Below are 23,495 nucleotides of genomic sequence, written 5' to 3'. Positions count from 1 at the left end.
GTTCAGCCCATGCTCAGTTCTTCATATGCTTTTTAGTCATATTCAAGCTATTGTGCAGCATCTGTCTGTGCATGCTCTACACTGAGAGCCTTTCAGCAGCTGAATTACCCCACACCTTTCTTTTCATATGACTGAACGTTTTGAACAAACTCTAACGTGAGATGACTTGCAATTTTCATTTAGAAAACAAAGCTTGGTTTGTAAAATTAGCTTGTAGCAAATTGACTTCACAAATAGGTTAAGTGAATAACTGCCTGTAAAGGTAATACTGTGGTAGCATTGAAGGTTAAGGAGGCAAGGAACTACATGTCACAGCATTGCTACCAAAATAACACTCCATTGAGAAGACCACTAGTTAGTTCGAGACTTATACGCCATACTAAAATTAAAGCTGCAGCACAATTTTTCTCTCTATGGCTTATTATATTTCACTCTTGTAAATTTGCTTTTGGGTTTTGAGAAAGCTTCCTGACTTGGTAGGGATGTGGTGTACTTTGGGCTTAGGGAAGTAAGGTGTAAAAAGAACAGTAAGTTTGTGTGGGGTTCTGTACAGAATGTTTCTTGTAAGTGCTGAACTTGTGCAGCACCTCTTTTCCTAACAGAAGTGATAAGAGCACTGCATCATGTGCTGTGGAATTAATTGCCAGTTCACTGATGTTCTCAACACAAGTTATGGAAGTCTTGATAACAGAAAACAGACAAGATTTCTAAAGCTTTCTAGTTTATTTATTTGGTTAAGCTTGTGCTTGTACTCATTTTAATGTGATTTAATTTAAATTCTATTTCTGTATGATGCATATAATTACTCTCTTGATTTTTCTTTGTATGTGTTGGAACAGTTAACTATATTAATCCAGAAAACATAAGGACAATTAAGACAAGATTTTTCAATTATGTATGTTTTATTCTGTTTAAGATTATGCTGTTTATATACATGTTCTTTCTTAAAGGATCAGGAAAATGTAAATAGTAATGTTTGAATGAATTAAAAGTGGAAGCAAATATATGTTAGCTGCTAAAAAAATGCTTTGAAAGTAATAAATCTTACTTTATTTCCCTATAATGAAACTATTGATTAATTAAAAATTATAGGAAAGCTAACATTTGAGGATATACTGCAGATGAAGTAGCTTGAAAGAGTGTAACTGGAGTAAGTTGACTTATAGGTGGTCAGTTTTGGCTATGGTTTTCAACATGGCAGATGTACTTAGAGTGTGCATTTGTGCTGCAGGGAAGAAATAATAAAGCAGGATTAAAAAAGGTAAAGAAGAAGTAGTAGAGGGCAATGAAAAAATAAAATTCAAGCTGTGGAAGTTATTTTGTCTTACTTAATTTTGGCACTGTACTGTTAGGTCTGCTTTTGTCCTGCTTAAACAATATAGATCTGATTTACTATGGCTTGTATAAGTTCAAGTGAATATATCAGTGCTTGTAATCTCTTATCTCTATCCTGGTGACTTGTTTGACTGGCATAAGTAATTTGGCTGTCTTGGGAGACAATTCCCCTTGGTCGTAAAGGGTGACTACAAGGTTAGTTGAGTACAAATATGGTTTGTAATTGATTGCTAATCTGAAATAGAGCAAAATGAATTTACCAGGAGTCAAAGATCAGGATTAAAATCTTCAAAAGCCTGTGCTATTAGGAGTCTTACCTTCTGCTTTTGAGACTTTTTAGAAAGCTTTAATCATGAATGTTTTGGGTCATGTGTGCCTACATGACTGTTTACCAGCAATGTAAATGGCCTTGTGGTTTCATGACCTCAGCCACAGGTTTGTTGTTTTTTTGGTTTGGTTTTTTTTTTTTTTTTTTCCCTCTTGACAGAATTGAAAGGTTGTAGTAGACTGAGTTACAGTTTGATACATCAAGTATTTGATGCTTTACAGCCCAGAAACCTCCAAACAGTATTCTGTGGTACTGGATACTTTGCACGAGAAACAACTGCATTTAAGACAGTTATTTATAGTTTCTGTATTGTCTACCTGCTGTATGGTTGCTTTCTATAGACTATTTTTTTCCTTACTTGCTGTTACCAAAACTGAATTAAGGTCTGTCATCTGTGGCTGAATAGTAATACATCTATTGTTTTTTAAAAAATTGTAATGGATATCATTCAGGAGGACTTTTCCATTTGGTGGGCAAATATCTATCACTTTGTCATATTCCAAGTATTAGATTGTTTGAGAAGCATATGTGCACAGGATTGGGAAGTCTTTAAATCTGTATCATGAAAGAGTCCACTGACTCCTGACTCTTTAAGGCTGATATTCCACATTGTGATATAAAGTGTAAGCTCTAGTTAAGAGCTTTATCTACAGTTGCTGCTATTACTGACAGAGGGGAGGGGAAAATGGGAAGCAAAACTGAATAATGCCTTTGGCAAGATGAAATTAAAATTGACTACAGTTTCACTTCCTAAGGTTCAGTAATCTTTACAAACCACTGGAAACAAATGTTCAAAAGTTATTTTTGTGTGTTCACTATTTTGTTGCTTGGAAGACTGCAGAATGACCATAGTGAACCAGATGAGAATTTCTGAAACCTTGTTGTCTAGCAGTGGCTGTTAATAGAGGCCAAGAAAGGAACTGAGAGTAAACTGGAAGAGTGTGCTGGGGGAGCAACCTATGAGTCCAGCTTTCTGAACTAGAAGTGTTTATATATTTAGTGGCTCTGGGTAGATTTTTCCATGCATATGTCCCAGTGGGGTTTTTTTTTCTGTTCATTTATGTAAAGTTCATGTACCTGGACCTTATACATGCATACTCAATGCATACTTCCTTCCTGCATTGTTTTTGCTAATTCCTGTTTGAGCCTGTCACCTCTAGTGTCACCTAAAACTTGTTATTTCTCTTGTTAGAAGATGCTGAATAACCATCTCTCATTTTAGGAATTTGCCTGAGCCTAAGTCAGTGATGCTTGGTGCACCACAGCTGTCCTGTTTTAAGCTGAAGATGGCAATTATGAGAGTGTTTGATACTGAATCATTGAGCACTGTTTGCAGTTGTGTATTTGTATTTGAATAGAACATGTGGCTGTTTCAGGCTTAGCACAATGGGGTGTTTGTTTCTTTGTGAAAGTTTGAAAAAAATCAAAAAGTCAGACCTGGCCTTTGTGGTTTCTGAAACCTGTCAGAATAGCTTTTGGAGTCCACAATAGCATCTCTTTCTTTTGTCAAGAGACTTCAAGTATTTTGCTGTCTGTTATTGCACCTACAAGTATCTGAACAGAATATCTTGACCATATTCAAAATTGTATAGAAGATGAAAGATCACTGTATCACTTAAATGAGTTGTGCATTAACATCAGGAAAATATATTTTCTTCTTCGGCAATTGAATCAAGAATACACTTGCCTGAGTGTTCTTTCCTGTTCTGTGGCCTACCAAGGATTGTGTCCCTGTCTCTGAAATGAGGGAGAAGAAAGGGCTCAGCAATGTGAATTTTATGTGTAGACTGTAGTCCTTTAAATGAGCTTGATGAATCGAGTAAGAGCTGACTAAAAGGTTTTTAATTTTTCTTGTACCACTTCAAAAGGGAAGAAAAGCTGAGTCCTAATTGGCCCATCCCTACTTCTGAGTGAAAACTACTATGGCACAGAAGATGAACATTTACTAGGGTCTTGATCTCTTATGGGTCTGATGCATTGTAATGGAATGCTCACAAGTTTACTTTGTTCCAGTTCTGGGATGAATTGACAGATTTGGCTGATGGTTCAAAAATAGCTTAACTTTCTGCTCCATATTTCCCTTTAAGCTGATTTTTTTTTTTTTTTTAGCAAACAATACAGGCTTTCAAGCAGATACATTACAGAGGAGGTAAAGACAAAGTATATGCTTACTCTTCCAGCAATTCCCAGAGGATGAGACTTGAGCAGTTTTTGGCTCCTGTTTTTGTTTTTTCCAGCTCTGTGACTTTCCCTAGCAAATATCTAATACTGTGGTTTCAGAAGGTCACTTCTGCAGAACTCAAGCATTCGTTCTTTATCCAAGTCCAGCCTCCTTGTGCTTAATCCAGATTGCATTTACACACGTGCATTCTGTGGATGAATTCCACAAATGCTGGGTAGCTGTAAAGAGCAAGAAAGCCACCTATTTTGAGAATTTCTTTTTAAAGAAAAACCTGTGCATGTATTGTCTGTGATTTCATTCAAAGACATAATTTGATATTATATTAAAGTCTTCTGTGACAGGTATGAAAGTCCAAAGCCATTTAAGTAGATGGATGCATTTGTAGGTTTGCCAGAGAATGTCTTAATTTGTCTTGGCTGGCCCTCCACCAAATTTTTCTTCCTCCTCTATTAAAAACAGGAAATTCAGTAAGTTCCTGATGTATTTGTGCTGTAAAGGGTGAGGAAGGGAAAATTACCTGTTTAGGGACTTTGTAGAAGTCTCTTCTAAATGAGACTTGCTTTTGTCCGATGAATTTCTTTGGTATTTTATTCAAATTACACTACTCACCTCGAAACAAAAGAAAAATTGTTATCTCCAAAGGAAGGAGACTTAAATTATTGTATTAGAATAGAGCAAGACCAATTAACAGCTGTCAGAGGCTGCTTAGGACTTGGGAACGTGTTAATTATTAATTATTATAAATCCTGTCTTTGGTTGCTAATCCAAGTTGAGATTCTTGTGGAAAACACTCCAAAGTGCTTTTAACTCACAAGGCACAAGAATACAGGTTATATTAGCCATATAAATATAGACAATTAGCCATTTGTTAGCTAGACCGCATAAGCTGTGCCTGCTTTCATGTGGCAAATATGAAGACCTGCAATGCAAGAGTGTTCCCTAAAGTGGTGTTACTTGATGTGTGAGATAAACTAAGAATATATCTTGGCTAATAAAAATTCAGCAGTCCTGAACTACCTGACTGTTACTAAGCTTCCTCACAAGTAGTTTTGTGGTATTTAAATAATTGAGACTTCTCTTTCCTGTAACAGTCTTCATCAGGACATCCAAATGAACAAGGAGCATGGGTACATTTGAACTGTGCTTCACATTTAATCAAAGTATTGTTTGATTTGTGACAAAAGTTGTTTTTAAAGAAATCCTCAGAGTCCACTCTTTCAAAATCTTTAGAGGGACTTAGCAGGAAGAGATCAAGAAAAAATAGTTATTTGAGGAGAATTACATGATAATGTCCCTTAAAACAAGACTTTTTTGGGAAAAATGCTGTATAGTGTTTGCTGTGTTATTTGAATTTCCAGTATAGTTTTGGTATTCATAAAGTATGTTTTTAATACAATTTTGCACTTTTTTTTTTTTTTTTGTTTGTTTGTTTTTTTTTGTCCAAGTAGCAGGTATTTACTTTATCTACTTTATGTTGCTTTAATTCTGTAGTAGCTGGGATGTCTCATGTTTACAGTGGCCTATATCTTGCAGTAATATCTGCTGAAACAAAGCTGTAATTAAGGCATGCTTTTTTAATCCTCTGGATCTTTTTTTTTTTTCCCCATAAAAGGTTAACAGATGCTATAAATTAAGCCTTATTTTGGTACACTCAGTGTTAAAAATCCCATTCTAGAGTTACTTTTTAAAAACTTTTTGTTAGCTTCAGCAAAAAATTGTGTTGTTAACTGAAACTTGTTAATCCTTCTTTTGGGACAGTCTTGGGTTTTCCAACTCTGTCCAAATATTGTGCCAGTCCAACTTGATCTGTTATGTAACTAGGACAAAATGAGACAATCCTCAGTAAAGCAGTAGGTTGTCTTGCTTGTTTAAATAGATACTACACAGCTGATATGTGGAGTTAAAGCTTTTTTTTTCCTTCTGGGGGACATCAATTGAACACATAATCCATGTCTTCATGGAAAATAATTGTAAAGTTAAGAGTTCTTATTTGTGATACTCAAATGTGTATTGCTGTGGTTTAAGCAGATATATATGGATTTTCCAAAGTATGAAGGTAAAATAAGGACAGTATCCCCTGTATGCTTCTACTGCCTTAACTCTCAGTTGAATGCTTCTGCTACTTTAAAAATAAATATAAAAAATCTGATCAGCAAAAACTTTGTCCTATTTCTTTTCTACAAATGTAATTTCAAAAGTTCAAGATGTTGCAAAAAAAAAAAAAAGTAATCTTTAAATACTTAGTCATAAAATTAGTCATAAAAACTCAAAATATTATTCCAATGGATAATGCCAGCCAAGGATGTTGTTACTGTTTTTACTGGTCAAATGAGATCTCTGTTCTCTGGGAACCTTTAATCTGAAAATAATGCTTGATGGATCACTAGAGAAGGGTGAGGAAAAAAAATGAATCTCTTGGATATCTAGTATCAGCTGTGGACTTGGTGTATCCAGGACTCCTCTTGGCTCTTTTAAATAATGAGACTTTTGCTTTGAGCAATCAGTATTAGGACAGGTATTTGTGCTATTAATGGGGCACAGTAGGGAATGGTTACTATTGTGAGCTCTGCTGAAGCATGGGATGCTGCAAAAGCCCTTGTCCACCTTCATAGGGCTGGTAGGTTGTGGGATTCTGTAGGAACTGGCAAGGTGGTTACTTCACTAATTGTAGTAATAGGACTAGTCTTTGTTAGCACATGTATTATCCTTAAAATACTGGATAAATAATAAATAATCCTCACTTCACCACAGGGACTCGCATGTAACCTATGCTGAGCCTCCAGAGGCTGCTCCTCTGTATCAGGACTGTTAGTGCTGATCAGAAAGACTTAGTATTTAGCTAAATTAGTATACATGGTAGTTCTTCCCATTTCTTTGTTGATACAGGATGACAGAATGGATGAGATGTAAATGGATCTTTGGTGATCATGAAGTCCAGCCTCCTTTCCTCAAAGTAGTGAAAATTGGAGCAGGTGTCTGGCTGCTCAAGGTCTTACCAAACCGGGTTTTCAGTGTCTCTGCTTGGAGACTCCTCAGCCACTCTGTCATTTAAGGCAATTTTCTGTGCTCTGACACCCAGGGTTCCTGGGTGCTGCTCTTTGTGGTAACAACAGAAGTAAAGGTGACAGTGAATACCTTGGCCTTTTCTGTATCTTCTCTCAGCAGATCCCCTGCTGATTTGGTCATGGAGCCTTAGTTTTCCTGTTGCTACTGCTGCTATTTTTGCAAAAGCCCATGAACCATTCTAGAACATTCTTGATCTTCCTTCTTGCTTTGATCCTCCTTACTGGGATCCTGTGATCTACTTTGTCATGGACATTGCAGCTGTGTCTGCCCTGACCATGACATCCCTAGCCAGTTTTTCCATGTTTGTAGTTTACCATGTTTAGCAGAGGGCCTGCCTTTGGCTCCTCAGTCCCCTGTTTCAGGAAGTAGTAATCAATGCACTGGTTCCCAGTTCTGTTTCCCCTCCAAGAGATAAGAGGGTAGTTCATGGTCCATGTGAGGACTAGGTGCCTGTAAACCTTCTGCTTATGTGAGGAGGGATTCCTGTGTTTTGTGTTGCTCAGGTGATTAGTAGCCAACACCTGCAATAATGTCACCCATGTTGTTCTGCCTCTCATCTGTGACCCATAAGCTCCCAGCTGTCTCATTGTCCACAGCAGGGCTGAACTCCATGTCTCTCTGCTGCTCTCCCAAATAAATGGCAGCTTTCCTCCCCTGCAATCCTTGAAGAGCCCATACCCAGCCAGGGCAGTGGTCCGGTCTCTGAAAATTAAATGCTTACGCTTCCTTGGCGCTTCCCTGTTGTCCTTTCATCCTCCGAAGGCAGTGTTTTGTAAGCTTTGTGCACACCTGCATGTCTTTCTAGGGTTGTGTGAGAATATTGCCACAGCTGGTTCCCTGGGATTTCACCTGTCCCAGTCCATTATTTAATGATCATGGAAGTGAGGCGAGGGGGCACAGAAGTCTCCGGTTGCCTTATGTTATTATTGTGTACTCAAAATGATTCTGAAAATGAGATTGCTGGACAGGCTGTTCAATTTTATTCTTTTTGCCATTCATGTCTGAATAGTAATTTCCTTGCAACCTTGTCTGTGCATTGAAATATCTTGGTCACTACCTAAAGCCTTATTTAAGTTTGGGATTTCCCCACTCCCCTTGCTTTGGAGGGTTATAATGAGCTCCTGCTAATATACTTTGTTCTTTTCCTGTCAGGCTTCTTAAAATATACTGTATATAGTACAGTAGTATATGATCTTCTACAGTCTGAATTACAGAATAAAAGACTCGTATTTGTGTTATAAAAGGCAATTCTTACCTACTATCTTTTTCCTTGTCTTTTCCTGTACAAACCTATACTTGGATATCAGTACTTCAAAACTAATTTTAAACTGGCAAAGTAAAACTTGATGGGATATCTCCCATGACTGAACATTTCACCAAGATGGTGTTAATTTTCCCCTCAGATGAGTATTTAATTTTGTTACTGGTTGAAATCCATGGACACAGTTTGGATAAGCTAACAGCATGCTCTTTTAACTTCTAGTAGTTTTATATCTTAATGATATATTGGTCTTTTCTGTCAGAATAAGCTGCTTCAAGGGACAGTTGTTTTTAAGTGGTTTCTCAAAATTGAAGAGAAATCGGAGATTAATTTCAGTAGCCATTCTGCATCTCCTGTGTTAAAGTCCTATTGCTGATGACCTCTCTCCATCTGAGGCTGGGCAGTATGTTGGGCTGGGGAGTCTCTTAGGCTCCATGCAAAGGCAGCAGGCTCATTGTCTTGCAGTTGCCATGGTGGGGGAGGACTGAAAGGTTTTCCATCCGCCTTTATTTCAGTGACCTTTTCCAAGCTGGGAATAGCAGTTGACTTGGAAAAACCTAAACAGTCATTTCTCTTCAGTGAGTCCATACAGTTTCCTCTCGAGTCTTGTAAGCTGAAAAATAAATTGAAATTGAGGAGGTAATATTTTCTGTTTTCAGAATGCCATTTCTGAAAATCTTTAACTTACTTCCCACGCAATACATAGTTGGAATTTATTAAACTGCACTAAGTGAAGACTTCTGTGCTTAATGCTTCCAGCAGTGTGCATAAGTGAGGTACAATAAAAGTTCAAAGTAATGTCAGCATGTAAAATGGTAACAAGTAAAAGCATGATAAGATTCTTTAAATATTCACAGAGGCTTAATTTTCATCATTGACTTAATGCAGTGACTGGAGTATTCACAAACTGTGTTTGCTTATTCTTTCAGGCTGAAGGTTTTGAAGCAGATGTTGGAAGATGTTAGCTGTGGATACTGGGGTTGTGGAGGAGTGGTTATCAGAGTTCAAGGTAATACACTCTCTGATATTTAGCCAGAAGTGTTTGAATCACTGCTGGTGAAGTATGCAGAGTGCTTGCATCCTGTAGAGAAAAGAAAGATAGTAACCTTGGATTTAGCTGAGATCATATGATAAATACAAATGTCTGCTTGAAAGGAATTTTTTCTTTGCCTCTTTGGGGCTACATACTTCCTGACAGAGGGCAGTGAAAATGTATATCATAGATGAATGATTTTATTGGTTTGAGTACCAGATATGACTGTAGGTTTTGCTCCTGGTCTGCTTAGATACACTGGAAATATGTTTTCCTGTCTGTAGAGTGGAGTCCTTTGAAGGATTGGAGATAAGAATTACTGTAAGACTTAGGTACATTTAAGTGTACATCTTCTGAAAGAATTGTTAAAAACATTCGATTTTTACCTTCTTAAGTAGTGGCAGAAAATACATTTAGTTTTAGAGAAGAGCTGGAATTTGCATTAACTGGAATTTGTGTTTTTCCATAGTAATACTGTATCTGGTAATAATGTTCACTTACCTGTGTGTGTTGGGAGTTCTTGAGAACTCCTTGAAGTATGCATCTGAACCAGACTGTAAAAGTTTCATGGGACTGACATCTCACAATGAAATTTCAGTGGTGGTTGCATTTTTATAACTTTTTTTAAATCAATTTCACATCCACTGTTGTTACATTCCGTATGAAATTGCTAAGTGATAGAGTGCAGTGTGTCTTCTGGCAAGGATCTGAAAATGTGAGGATTTCTTTGTGAAACAAGGTTTAGTTTATAGTACTCTCTGATAAATAGTGACTTGTAATGGAAAATTGTTTGTTGAAATAGCTGTTACAGTTTAATGATAGAAATTGCTTATAATATTTTTTATTTCAGACACTGCCAGAAGCATCCATATCCAGCTATGCTACCAGCCTGAAAGACAAGACAGCTTTGATTTCATCTCTTTACAAAGTAATTCAGGAGCCACAGTGTGAAGTGAGTATTTTGGATCCCTCATCCAAAATGTCTGTCAATAACACTGGCAGAATGAAACCAAGACCTTGCATGCTAGGTAATTGATGACAAGTCTCCTTCAAAAAGTTTGTTCTTAGCAATGATGTACTATCATGGAAAAAATATTGCAAGTTTTGTAACCTGATCATAGTTAAGCTTGTAGGTGATATTCATGGGTTTCAGGGCTTGGATATAGAATTCAGAAATGCATTAAGGAATTGAAAAGATGTTTCTGTTTGATAGAATTCTTTCTGTAATTATCACTTGAATGTGAATGTCTTGGTGTCTGAAGCTTATTTATTACAATGCAAGAGAACAAAATTAGGTTAGCCATCCTTTTAAAATGGTTTCTTAGGTTTTAGGTTTTTTGTTGTTTGAGATGCATGTGATAAAAATACATGGATTTATACAGTGGATGTACTCTTACTGAAATGAGGGCAAAATATGAAAAAACTGTGGGGAAGAGGGGCAGGTTTCCTAGTATCTGTACTGAGAAGGTTCTGTTTCCCATGACTGCCCTTGTTTTAAAATGTCCAGGTGTTCAGAACATCCTGGTCTGGATTTAATTGTGTGTTGTTAACTGCCTTGTAACATCCAGAAATCCTTTTGTGCATTATTTTAATATTGTGCCAAATCCTTAATTCATCTGAAAAGACCCAGAAATAAGGCATCTTCCCAAAGTTTGAGATTATGCCAGTACTAAAGGTCAGAGGATAAAATGCTTTCAGTGTATATGCTTTTAGAGAGAATGCTGATAGTGAAACTCCCAGCTTGTCCAGCAAAGAAAAATGTAATTTTAATTTGCTGCTCAGAAAGGCATTCTGAGTCATTTCAGCTACTGAGTCAAGCCTGTCTGGTCTTCAGAATTTGTATCAAAATGTAAATTAATCTGATGAGTCTCCCTGTTGATAGCCTAATTAATACTTTCATAAGTTCTTTGATTTCTTACTACTTCTGACTATCACTAGGTTTCTCAGGAGCCTTAGTAGCAGTGTGCTGCTGCAACTTCTGGTTGAAAAGGTTGTTGGGATAATTTCAGATTTTCCTGTTAGTGGGACTTAGGATTGAAATGAAAAGCTAGTGCTGACACTGAATGTTGTGCTGCCTTGAGGAAAAATAATTTTTGGACTGTTCTCCAAGTAGCTGTTGCTTTGTGGGAGAGGCTACTTGGAGCTTTCACATTGTAAAAATAATTACAAACCAGCAGTTAAATAGAAAATTAATATCTTTTAGCTGCTGTTTGAGATCTGTTAGAAGCATTGTGTAATGTCAGCTTGCTGTACTGTGGAGGGTATGTGCTGTCTGCTCTTATGGGTGTAATGCAAAGGCGAAGGATTTGCATGAACACTACAAATACTGCAGAGTTTAAAAATGGATAAACAACCCCATCTGTAGACCTTTGACTATATGTACTTCTAATAATTATCAGTACTGTAAATTTGTGATTAATCTTGTTTTGCAGGATGGATATGGGGTTTTTTTAAGCATTTGAAAAGTGATCATGGGTATTGGGATGTGTAACTGCATTTTCCTGCTGATTTATGTTTGCTTTTTATATGGATTGTTTTCATTTACTTTAAAAAAAAAAAAAGATAAATTTTTAAGATAAATGGACTACTTGTTTAACATCCACTTCATAGTAGCTGTATTAGTAAAGACTTTTAATTACTTTTGAGGTTCCTGGGCCACTTGCTAGATGAAAAATGAAGTTCAGTGAGAGTCCAGAAGATGTGTAGATTTAAAGGACTTAAAATTCACTAAAGTCTTTCAGCAGTCAAAAATAATTGAATAAATATGTGATGGATTTTTTTTTAAAGGTTGAATGCTTTTACTTAAAACACTCTTGCTGCCTTTCTAGATAGGAGCCAAACAGACACATGCATTAGGAAATAGCAAGTGTTTGGAGTGTCTGACACACTTGGGTGCAGCTTAAAAGAAAGAGGGATGAAATTGCTTGGACACTCTTCTATTCCAGCATGAAAAAATGTCTCAATCTAGTTCTTTCTTTAGTTCAAAACGATATCTTGAAACAGGCACAGTCATTACTGCTTTTTGATATTAGGTTGTAGCATGTGGTGGCATTTTGAGGAAGAAAATCTGGTTTTGTACTGATGATGCATTTAAATGTGCTGATACAAAGCTGTCTCAAGTGAGATAACGATGTAGACATGGATACCTGTCACAGCTATTTATGGGCCTTTTAAAGTTCAAGCGCATCATTCAGAATTGATAATTCATTACGGGAAGGATGTGAATTGTGTGAAAATATAAACTGAATATGGAACACAATTCTGCTGGTAAGGTTTTCTAGAAGGATCTTTGCTGTCTTGCTCTTAAAACTGATTATTAGTTTAGCTTTGTGTGGCTTTTTTGCTTTTGTGGTAGATTTTTTCAGGAATAATTTTCCAAAGTGAAGCTTTTATCTCTCAGAAGCTAAAGTTCCTCTTTTTAGAATGGATCAGATTGTCCCAGATTACTTCTTTAAAAAGAACTCAAATCTGCTAAGATCTTTCTGTTTCAGAAGTAACTTTGGGAAGTAAGAAAATGTTGACTTTTTTTTCATGTTCAGGAGGAAAAGATTAGGAAAGCAAGCACGTATATTTCTAGTATGGTCTCCCTGGTGATTTCACCTCATTTGGTTCAATAAAGGGATGAATATGGAATTTGCTTTCTTATTTTTCTGAGAACTTAGTCTACTACAACTAAAGTTGTGATCTAGACAAATAGCAGAACTGAACTTAATAGTTCAGCTGCCTTTGAAAGTGCCTGCTCTTTTTGACAATATTTTCTAATTGGAGAAAATTAGGAAATCTGATTTCCATACATTGACAGGTGGTGGTTAACACAATGTTTCATCCTTATATCAGAGGTAGGTGGTAGCACAAGAAGGCACATTAAATCCAGGAACACAGGCAGGCTGATAGCTTTATTGTTTTAAAATCTTTTTTAAACTTGATCTAGCTTAGTGTATTACTTCCAGTTCAGTGTTTTACATCCATTTATATCAGCTTAACAAATTTGATTCTAAAATTACTCTTGAGGCTTCCCATTTCTGTCTCAAGTGTATAAATACATTGAAGCTTCTAGAAGATAATGAGGGTGGGAAAATAAACTAATTCTATTGTGTATTAGGTTTTTGTAATACTTGGAATTTAAGTGTTACACAACTCTTCTCACTAGGTGAGTAAAGCTTCTAGATTAATTTTGTGTATGCTATTGGAGTTGTAGAATAACAAGACCTTTTGTTCAGGTACTTTGCCTGTATATTAAAGATATTGAGAGGTATGAGGTATGTGATAACTCTCTATTTTTTGCCTTTGAAGCTGGAGGAAGGGAGCTAAAAACAAGGCAAAGCAGCCATTGGAATTTTTTTATTCATGTAGGATGAATGGCTCTACTTTTATCATCCAGAAGTATGTTACGGGCGTGAACGTGTGTAGGATGACTTGAGCAGTCACTGTATCAGTCATGCCCTGATAACTAAAATGTCATTTTTATCAGTTTAAAGTTTTGGCTACAGGGTTGATCCAGACAAAGTTGCAGATTTTTGTAATGTTTTATTCTTTCATGATTGTAACTTGTATTTCAGCTTTTGGAGCCAGTTTGCCACCAGCTCTTTGAGTTCTACCGCAGTGGTGAGGAACAATTGCTACGGTTTACGCTGCAGTTCCTGCCAGAATTGATGTGGTGCTATCTTGCTGTCTCAGCCAACAGAGATTTGCAGAGCAGTGGATGCATAGAGGCTCTTCTCCTAGGAGTTTATAACTTGGTTTGTATTTCAACATTTTGTTTTCGAATTAAAATGAAGTGATTATTTCAGTCGCAACTCTTCAAATCAGTGTCTGTCAAAAATCTACAACATGAACTTTGATTCTTTGGTCAATATTTTCTCTGCCCTTTATGTGGTTCTTGAATATTTTGTTACTTATTTCTTGGTATTAAACTCATATTTCTTGGCAATCACCATTTCTTGGTGATTAAATCACATTAAATCTTGGTGATTAAACTCACATTCTGCTTGAGAACTTTTTGAAGCACTGCTTTTGAAATTGTTGCCTGTATTTTGACTATTTGGACTAAAACCACAAAAAAATTACTTTCAACTCATCCTTGACTGCTGAACAGCTTGCTTAGCTTTGAGAAATTAAATGTGTCCATTTTGAAATAACCGTGATGTTTTAAAAATACTTTTTATGAAAATATTCACTTTGTTGCTATATCTATGCTTTGAATTACAGAATTAATAAGGAACCCTTAAAAGCACCATATTTTAGTCTTTTTATGGCTATTTTGAAATACTTAGTGTTTTATTATGTCTCTTGGGATTCTTGTCTGTGTAGTTTGTTCTGGTTGTTTTAGGAAGGCTTTTTGTGAAGCAAAATATTGATGAATTTCAACTCTCTTCATCTGAAAATCTGGAGAAGGCAGTTGCTATCCATCTCCTAGAAATAATCATAGGTATCTTCACCAAGCAAGTGGAAATGTCTTTTTTACCCAGGAGTCTGATTTAAAAGACCTGAGCCCTAATGTTCCACTCCTCTTGAGGCAGAGTACTAGCTTGCTTCCATTTCCGTATGCTTAGTTGTATCTGACAAGATGAACATTCCTGAAAAGCATTTGGTCTTATCTTACACCTTAAGGCAATTCACTCCTTTATATCCATGATGAAGTAATTTAAGTTGGTTCATGGATGTGGCTGTAATCACTTGTTTTTCTCCCAGAAGAGATCACATTTACAGTTAAGCTTGAAACCAGTCTGGTAACATCCTCTCTTAGCTGAGAACAGTTTCTTTCTCAATTAGTAACTTGGCTTTCCATCTCCAGCTGCCTGGGGTCATAAGAATTTCACAGCAAGCTTCTCTAGGAAGCTGTAGATCAGCATGACTTTTGGGAACTTTTTCTCTGTTTTTTCTTAAGACATGAGCAATGCTTATGGCAAAACAGTGCCACGGTACTCACTGACTTCTTCCCTGCTGTTGGTGTTGCATAAAATTTATAACTGGAACAATCAAGATGGTATTGTTCTTTAGTATATAGGTTGAAAAGGTAATAGGTGACCTGCTTAGATACTTATTTTATCTTTAACTAACTACTTTGTTTTCAAAACCAAGAGGAAATATGAAGCCTAATATAAAAGTAATTCCTATGTGAAGATGTACAGTGGACTCTTGGAAACTTGATGTGTTCAGACGGAGTCCTGCAGTTTCTTACTGAAGGAAAATGAAAAATACTGCTCAGAATAATTTTAAATGGTCTACATGGTGAGGTGTGTGGAATTATTGTGGCTGAACCTTGAGATCATGGACTGGATTGTTCTACCTTCAGCTTAGGGATGTGCAGTGGTAGTGCGTGCAGTTGAAATTTTTTGCTTTCCTAGCTGTAGTTATCCAGGTTTTTTTAAATACAGTTCATACACTTTAATACACATCATACACTACAAATGCATCCTGAAATGTACTCCTGAAACTTAATTACAAATCTGATTTTAGAATTTAGAAGTTTGAATGTAGCCATTTTCTTTCCCTTTCTCCTATATATTGAGGAACATGTTTTCCACATTGATCCAGGAGCAATATTAAAAATTAAAGTATCAGTGGTTTATGTGGAGAGTGGAGGAGCTGTGCAGCTTTTCAGAAGGATCAGCTCTGTGTGCCCTTTTGATCCTTTTCACTTTTCCTTTACCTCTTCATATTTTATTTTAAGACAGGAATCTTAATAATTACTGTGTGAAGTTAGTCCTTCAGCCTTCTAACACATGGGTGTTAGGAGACACTGAAACTTCTCTCTGATTATCACTTCTGGATATATGAAATCAGCTGCTGAAATTTAGAAAAGAGAAAAGTAAAATCCAGTGTGTGGTGTTTGTTTTGTTCAAGTCTGCTTTGGTTCTTTAAAATTTTTTTATTTGAAATACTCTAGTGCTCTTCTGTGGTACAAAACCACATCTTGTTTTGCCTTTATCCATTAGTCTTCTGTTAACTTAGAGGAGCAAGAAGTCTGCCAGCTACTGCTGTGGTGGTATCTTTCAGGAAAGCAGCTTCTCTAAAGCTTTGCATGCATACTTCTTTTAATTCCATAGAGTGATTTATCAGACTTGGACTTTTGCAAATGTCGTGATCTGCTGCTGTCAAGACATAAGAGGCTGCAGTCTTTCCAGAGCTGTAATATTTCCAGAACAAATTACTTGTTGAGTGCTTACTTGATGGCTAATAGTTTTCGGAACAGAATTATTGATCGTTCACAATTAGCAAATTGTGTATAATTAAAAAAAGATGATGCTGTTTTAAACATGATGTTTCCTCTTAGTGTTTTTAATGTGGGTTATATATGCAAATGGATGTGCCCTTGGCTAAGTTATTTGAAGAGTTTTCATAAACAAACAAAATGCGTAGTGATAAAAAGCAAATAGATAATTTCTAGCTTGCAGCTTGGATTGTTATAGTATCCCTATCAGTCTCTATAATAAATAGTATTTAACACCTTAGGATGTTTTCTGTAGTACAGTGTAACCATTGATATCTTCTGTCTTTTTCAGGAGATAATTGACAAAGAGGGACATAACAAAGTGCTGAGTTTCACAATTCCATCTTTGTCCAAACCTTCTGTCTATCATGAAGTAAGTGATGCCTACGAAGTGAAATTCCTGATTGAGAAGGGCAGCATTACCATAATTGTGAGGGGTCTTGGCCAATCAAATATCTCCCAAGCCTGTAGGCATCTCACTGGCCAGAACCTGAAGAGCTGTGGAGTTCAAACAAATGAGAGCATCGATGGGGTCTAACAAATGCCCTGTATGCTGTGGGGGCCTGTTTATTAAGAGCAAAAGTGAAAAGCAGTTTTAACATGTTGTGTTCAGAGATTTCTGAATACTACTAACTGGTCTCTGAGGTCTTTTCAAAGTGGAATAGTCATAAATGCATAATACCCATGCAGCAACTATGTATTTTTTTTTTTATTTTCTGAAGCCATATGCCTTATTTGGTGTAAAATGAACAGATAACATCTGAACTGTCAGATAGCATTAAGCCTGTTGAAAATTCGTATTTATGTATGGTGATGCTTATTGTTGGCCATTTTCACTTGCATTATAGCAAGATTTGAGGTGGACGTGCTCTGAATGACCCTTTTTTCCTCCAGCCTTCCAGCATTGGCTCCATGGCTCTCACTGAAGGAGCTTTGTCGCAGCATGGTTTGTCCAGGGTTGTGTACAGTGGACCTCACCCTCAGAGGGAGATGCTGACAGCCCAGAACAGGTAAAATTGTATCATGGGATTTTGCTTGAGAGTCTCTAATGGATCTGAGCTTCTAATTTTTAGTATAGTTGCAGACTGAAGGACGATAGGTGTATGTTGTGTTTTGTCATGTGTCTTTTTTTTGTTTCTAAACATGTGTAAATGTAGATGGAGAAAGATCAGTAGGCCTTATTACTGCATGTAAGGGAAAAGCTTACGCAGTTGTTGATTAAATTGAAATATAATGCCAGATCTGCTCAAATAATTATTTAAAATTTCCCTGTAAATTTGTTTTTTTTGTAAAAAATAAAGTTGGTAATGGAATTCCAATGTTTCTTTCAAATTCCAGGTTTGAAGTGCTGAGTTTTCTTCTGCTCTGTTACAATGCTGCCTTAAGCTACATGCCTGCAATGTCTCTTCAGTCATTGTGTCAAATTTCTTCAAGGTAATTTCTGTAGGTTGTTTACTCTTGAAATGGCATTACCAGATTGAAGTGCAGTCAGTTTGGAGTTTTTTAAATAAAAATAAGCTTTGAGTTCCCAAAGGCCACTTTTAAACTTGACTTCTTCTGTATGTGTTTACAGCTGCATTATTTGCTTTTAAAGTGTCTCTTACATAACTTTGGGTTGAGATCTCAAAATGGGGAACAATAACCTGGTTTATACACAGGTTAAGCTTCTCCTTTAAGAGGAGAAGTCAAAGAGAACTGTTTGTTTTTAATAACAGTAGTTGTAGTTGTGTTAATTAAAGAAAACCAGAAGTGTCTTGTAGAAGTGCAGTATATTTTGTATTGCAAGTTTGCTAAATAAATTCGGATGCTGTGCAGGTTTAAACTTTCTTGTAATTATAGTAGGTGTTGAAACTAGACATACCTCCATTTTTATGGATACATTGAGCATTTCCAAAATCAGCTGTTGCTTCAAGAAACCAAAATAACAATGGCAACATGCCCCTCCTGACCTCAAAACAAAACAAAGCCTACCTCAGCTTTAATTACAGTGTCTATTTTTTGATCAATATCTTTTTTCAAGGAAGATAAATGGGTAGTAAACATGTTTGTCTCTGGATTTTCAAAAGTGGACTTTATGTTAAGGGAAAAGTTAGAATGCTCTCCTTAACCCTGGAAACCTAAGAGACCAAGAAGATTGTGGAAAGGAGACTGATGTTGCTTATTCTGCTTGATTAGGTTTTGATTGTATTTGGAATAAATAATATTTAAAACATTCAAAAGAACCCCAAGCAAGCTACCAGTAGATGCAAGCAAGTCTTTCTGCTTTCAAAATGTTGAATGTCTGGATACTTAATTATTTAATTCTATACCATTTAACTTCTCTCATTGTTCTTTATTCCTGACTGGTTTTGTCATTCATGTTTCTCTGCTTACTGAAAATTTTACTGTGACAGTAATTTAGAATAGACAGCATGTTAGAATACAGGGAGTATGTGTCAGAAGCCCCGAATATCTTGCAGTGTCCTGTTTGGATGTTGTGAAATCACTATTCTGCTATTTGGATATTTATAATAACTCTTTTTATTGGTTTGAGCAATGGGGAATTTAGGGGGTTTTCTTTAAAACATACAATGAATGCTTTTTATTTCAGTAAATCTAATTAAATTTTTATATTTTCCTTAAATTACAAATATGGATTGTAAATGTGAAAATTACAGCAGGTAATATAGGTTGTGCTGGTCTCAAGTTGTAAATCCAGATTTTTTGCATCTGAGCAGCTACTAAGTCTCTCTTCATCAGAATGTTAACTTACTTGGATGTCATTCTTACATTTTTAGAAGAAGTAACAGAGGGCCTCTAAAAACTGGTCACTACTGGTGAAGTATTGAAAGTCTATAAAGTACAAAGGTGGTTCTACATTATTTACTAATGACAAATGCATGATTTCTTTAGAATTTGTGTCTGTGGATATCCTCGCCAGCAAGTGAGAAAGTACAAGGGAGTCAACTGTAGGATTCCAGTTTCATCTGAATTCATGGTGCAAATGCTAACAGGGATCTATTATGCCTTGTAAGTTGTTTTTTTTTTTTCTAATAGGCGGACAAAATAGAGAAATGCCAGCCTAATTTGTGTACTTGTTCAGACATACTGCCTTGGAGGCATTTAATTTTCTATGGGCAGATGTGTGTAGCAATAAGGGGTCCTTGGGATTAGACAGTTCTCCAAGTAGCTGGATGAAGTTACCTGTGTCATACTGGGGAAAGATTGGCAGAGCAGCATGTGGTAGGTGTAACTGCTGATGGGAAGAAAATATTGTAAAAACCCTTTTCCAGCCATTGTCTGCTATCCACATTTCTACATAGTTAGTTTTGACATCAGTCTAGTTAAGGAAATGAGGTTATATTTTTTCTCTGAAATGCTGATGTCATCTACCTTTTGAAAGTCATGTTAATGTATGAAGCTTACTCAGTAACTGAAAAAATTGGAGACTAGTAATACATAAATACTCAAAAGATGGAGTAATATCAAAAAATCCTGATTGTATTCAGAATATTTTGTGACTAGCTGATTAACAGCTAATTATGTAATTTTTTAATTGCTTGGGGTGGCCAATGAAAATAAAACTTTGTCTCCATAGATGCTATTTCAGTGTTCTCTAATTAGCAGGCTTACTGCTAACAAACACAGTTAATTCCAATTCTTTAAACTGAACTCTCAAGAAACACCAGAGCTGTGAAGGTTAGGTGAACAAGAAGGTTAATCTGTTGACATAGATGCTTATTATTACATATAATTTTACCTTTGCAGTTATAATGGAGAATGGGATCTGGCTCGTAAAGCTATGGATGACGTTTTATATAGAGCACAGCTTGAGCTGTATCCAGAACCTCTGCTGGTAGGTATTTTATTAATTTTTAGCCTGGGAAATCCTTGCTGTAGGCATGCATGATATAAGATGCTACTAGGAATCTAAAGCTGTGTGTGTGAGAGTGTGCAAACACTACACAGGGCTTTTCACTGTACTTAGTTATGATTTCACGTTTCCCTTTTGACCAAGCTGTTTTCAACAGAACACTTGTAAGTCTTTAGAACTAAGCTAATGGTGCAGCAGAAGGAATAGCCACGTCTTGAAAGTGGAAACTTTGTTTTAAGAAAGTGGCAAGTATAAATTCTGAGAGCTAATTGAAACCAGCATTCTTTACAGGCCATGCAAAAATGTGGCATGCTTTTTGACTATAAATTGGAATTATACACATATTTTTCTTGAAATAGGAAGAATCCCTGACAGAATTCTTCTAAAATTTTTACCTTTGTGATAAGAACTTAACTGCATATCTTCTGTTGTAGGTCGCTAATGCAATAAAAGCTTCACTGCCTCAGGTTGCCATGAACTCTACTAAAGAAGGTGCAAGATGCATTCAGGTTGAAATTACACCTACTTCATCCAGAATATCAAGAAATGCTGTGACTAGCATGTCTATAAGAGGGCATAGATGGAAAAGGCATGGTAAGGAATACATTTTGTGATGAATTCTTAGTTTTTTCCTGTTTTTAAAATAATATTGAGAATTTTATTATTTCACATATTTACTACTTATAGGCAAGCAGCAATTTGGAGGTTATTATTTTCTTGACTGATGAGTGAGAATTCAACACAATTCAGATGAAGTATATTCTTTATTTCCTTAACCATGATTAAAAAATAAAACACAGCACACACAAACCCTTTTTGCTAAAGGGAGGTGTACACAATTAGTGCTTTCTTTAGAAAATGATGTTTCTGCTTTCTTTTGAAAACTAGTTTCTAGTACCTGAAGCAAAATAATTATTTAAGAGCTTTACCACAGAACCTCATCTGTCTTAAAGTACTTAAATAAAAATTGGATTTAAGGATAGAGGGGTAAACTACTATCTTTTGGTGTTATAGTTTAAGCCCACAGAACAAGTAAACCCCATACAGGTACTTACACACTCCCTACAGTGGGATGGTGGAGAGAACTGGAAGAGTAAAAGGAGAAATCTTATTGAAATAAAGCCAGTTCATGAGATACAGCAAAAGCTGTGCCTGCAAGCAATGCAAAACAGGGAATTCATTCACCGTTTCCCATGGGCAGGCAGGAGTTCAGCCATGCCCAGGAAAGCAGAGCTCCATCACACCTAACAGTTACATGGGAGGACAAACACCAAATATCCCCCCCTGTTCCTCCTTCTTTCCCCAGCTTTGTGTACTGAGTATGATGTTACATGGTCTGGGATACCCCTTGGGTCAGCTGGGGCAGCTGTCCCCACTGTGTCCCCTCCCCACTTTTTGTGCACCCCCAGCCTGCTCACTGGTGGGGTGGGGTGAGGAGTAGAAAAGGCCTTGACTCTGTGCAAGTGCTGCTCAGCAATAACAAAAATACCCCTGTATCAACAAAGTATCAACACCATTTCCACACCAAATCCAAAACACAGCCCCATACCAGCTACTGTGAAGAAAATTGTCTCTGCTCTAGCCAAAGCCTGTATATTTGGGCAAACTAGTTTAAGGGCTTCCACAAAGCAGAGCACAAATCTGGGCTCAAAAGTCTGAAAAAGTCCTGAATGTACTGCAGAAGTAGCAGTACCAGCAAGAGATTCTGTGAGTCTAAATATTGTATTCCTTCACCTTTGCCATCTTCAGATGAGGGAAGAGCCAGTGGACCAGGGGTCAGAATTGGCAGTTATTCTGTCGGGATTATAATCCTGGTAACGGGCTAAGAGCATGAGTGTAGATAAGAGTGCTTTTCTAATAGGTTCACTGAAGATTTTGTAGTACCATTAAAATTTCTGTATGATATTACAAAGTGAGCTTTTGTTGTATATGTACAGTTAGAAAAATTTTGCTAAGTTACTTGTCATAAATTGACCAAGAGGTAATTTAGGTAAGTGTTGAGAAACAATTGGTGGTAGAACACATTTGTAGTACTAGTACCAATAGTAAGCTGCTAGAGGAGGTGAAGGACAGAGAAGAAAGGTAAAGCAAACAAATTTCATTTCAGTTGATTAAAAACTACTTAAAACCATCAGACAAACCTGAGGAGCAAAACATTGTTGTCTTTAGTGAGATGGAGTAGCAGGTCATTACTGACATCTCAAGGCTGCTAGGAACCATTTTATTTTCCTTTCTTCAGCCTTAAAGTAAATAAGCATGGATTATTGACCAGATTCAAGAAAATGGTATGATGTCTTAGCTTTTAAATGGACAAATGCCCTCTGAAGCTTAGCAATTTTGTTAGCTATTATTTTTGAGTGGTTTTGATATTTGTTTAGATGAGATTGTAGAGGGTAACACCGATCAAGTGCTAGCTCATCCAGAGAAACTGAAAGTGTATTAAAAGAAACATTCCCTTTGTGTTTACAGGAGAAAATACAGGAGACCAAAATGGTACGAAATGAGTATTGAATACATCCTTATAAGAATGCAAAATTTTCAGCAAATACAGAAATAGAGAAATTTCTACAGTTACTGCCTCCTTGCAGGGAGTGTGGCTTGGTGAAGTTCAGGGATGAAAGTGTGTGGCAGGTGTGCCCTGCAGCAGGTAACAGTAAGGTGAAAGGGAAATTAAAATACCAATTGAACTCAGAAGTGCAATGGAATGCTGTGTTTTATGAGAGTCTTACAAAGCAGGACAAGTCGAGAGAAGCAGCAAGAATCTAGTTAGTGTAGTCCAAGCAAGGAGTGAGTCGTCAGTGTTCAGAGATAAAGACTGAAAGATTAAGGACTTGTTCAAAACAGCTCATGCCAACATTTTGTTGGGGTTTCTATAAAAATGTTGGATTTGTCTCACCATACAGGATTTAATGAAAAGGAAGAAAATCACTTGGTATAAGGTGGGTTGGAGTGGAATACATGGCAGGTTGTGGGAGTAATTGTAATTTGAAGGCTATGCAAAGATTAGGCTGATTAAGAGTCCAAAGCTGAATCTGTGGTATCTATCTAAGTGACTGCCAATTGAGTTCTTTTAAATGGTAAATATTCCATGCATAAATCACTTCAGCTAATCTCCTCAAAATTCTCATAAAATCCTAAGAAACCTTTTGTTTGTGACTTGAACAGCCTTTTTAAAGTCAGAGTGGATTGTCTCCCATTTTTAAAATTCTTACTAAACTAATTCA

General features: G+C 36.5%; 1 protein-coding gene across 7 annotated transcripts in view; it reads left to right on the top strand.

The window, feature by feature from the left end:
- Positions 1 to 23,495, top strand: part of HYCC1 (hyccin PI4KA lipid kinase complex subunit 1) — a 43,118-nt gene that overhangs the window by 10,456 nt on the left and 9,167 nt on the right. For 4 of the 7 annotated variants that reach the window (XM_085567965.1, XM_085567960.1, XM_085567983.1 and 1 more), the window contains exons 2-11: positions 9,102 to 9,181; positions 10,056 to 10,157; positions 13,765 to 13,944; positions 16,711 to 16,791; positions 17,313 to 17,428; positions 17,757 to 17,852; positions 19,311 to 19,427; positions 20,166 to 20,253; positions 20,706 to 20,865; positions 22,741 to 22,764. In XM_085567965.1, the coding sequence (XP_085424091.1) occupies positions 9,131 to 9,181; positions 10,056 to 10,157; positions 13,765 to 13,944; positions 16,711 to 16,791; positions 17,313 to 17,428; positions 17,757 to 17,852; positions 19,311 to 19,427; positions 20,166 to 20,253; positions 20,706 to 20,865; positions 22,741 to 22,764 (1,015 nt within the window). In that variant the 5' untranslated portion in view covers positions 9,102 to 9,130. The remainder of the gene's footprint in view (positions 1 to 9,101; positions 9,182 to 10,055; positions 10,158 to 13,764; positions 13,945 to 16,710; positions 16,792 to 17,312; positions 17,429 to 17,756; positions 17,853 to 19,310; positions 19,428 to 20,165; positions 20,254 to 20,705; positions 20,866 to 22,740; positions 22,765 to 23,495) is intronic. The other 3 variants (XM_085567992.1, XM_021538259.3, XM_021538257.4) reach the window with 1 other exon arrangement.

Source organism: Lonchura striata, chromosome 2 (genome assembly GCF_050655825.1).
Source record: "Lonchura striata isolate lonStrDom1 chromosome 2, ASM5065582v1, whole genome shotgun sequence".
NCBI lineage: Eukaryota > Metazoa > Chordata > Aves > Passeriformes > Estrildidae > Lonchura > Lonchura striata.
The sequence above is the reverse complement of the archived record's forward strand: the minus strand, read 5'-3'. Positions and strand labels throughout refer to the sequence as shown.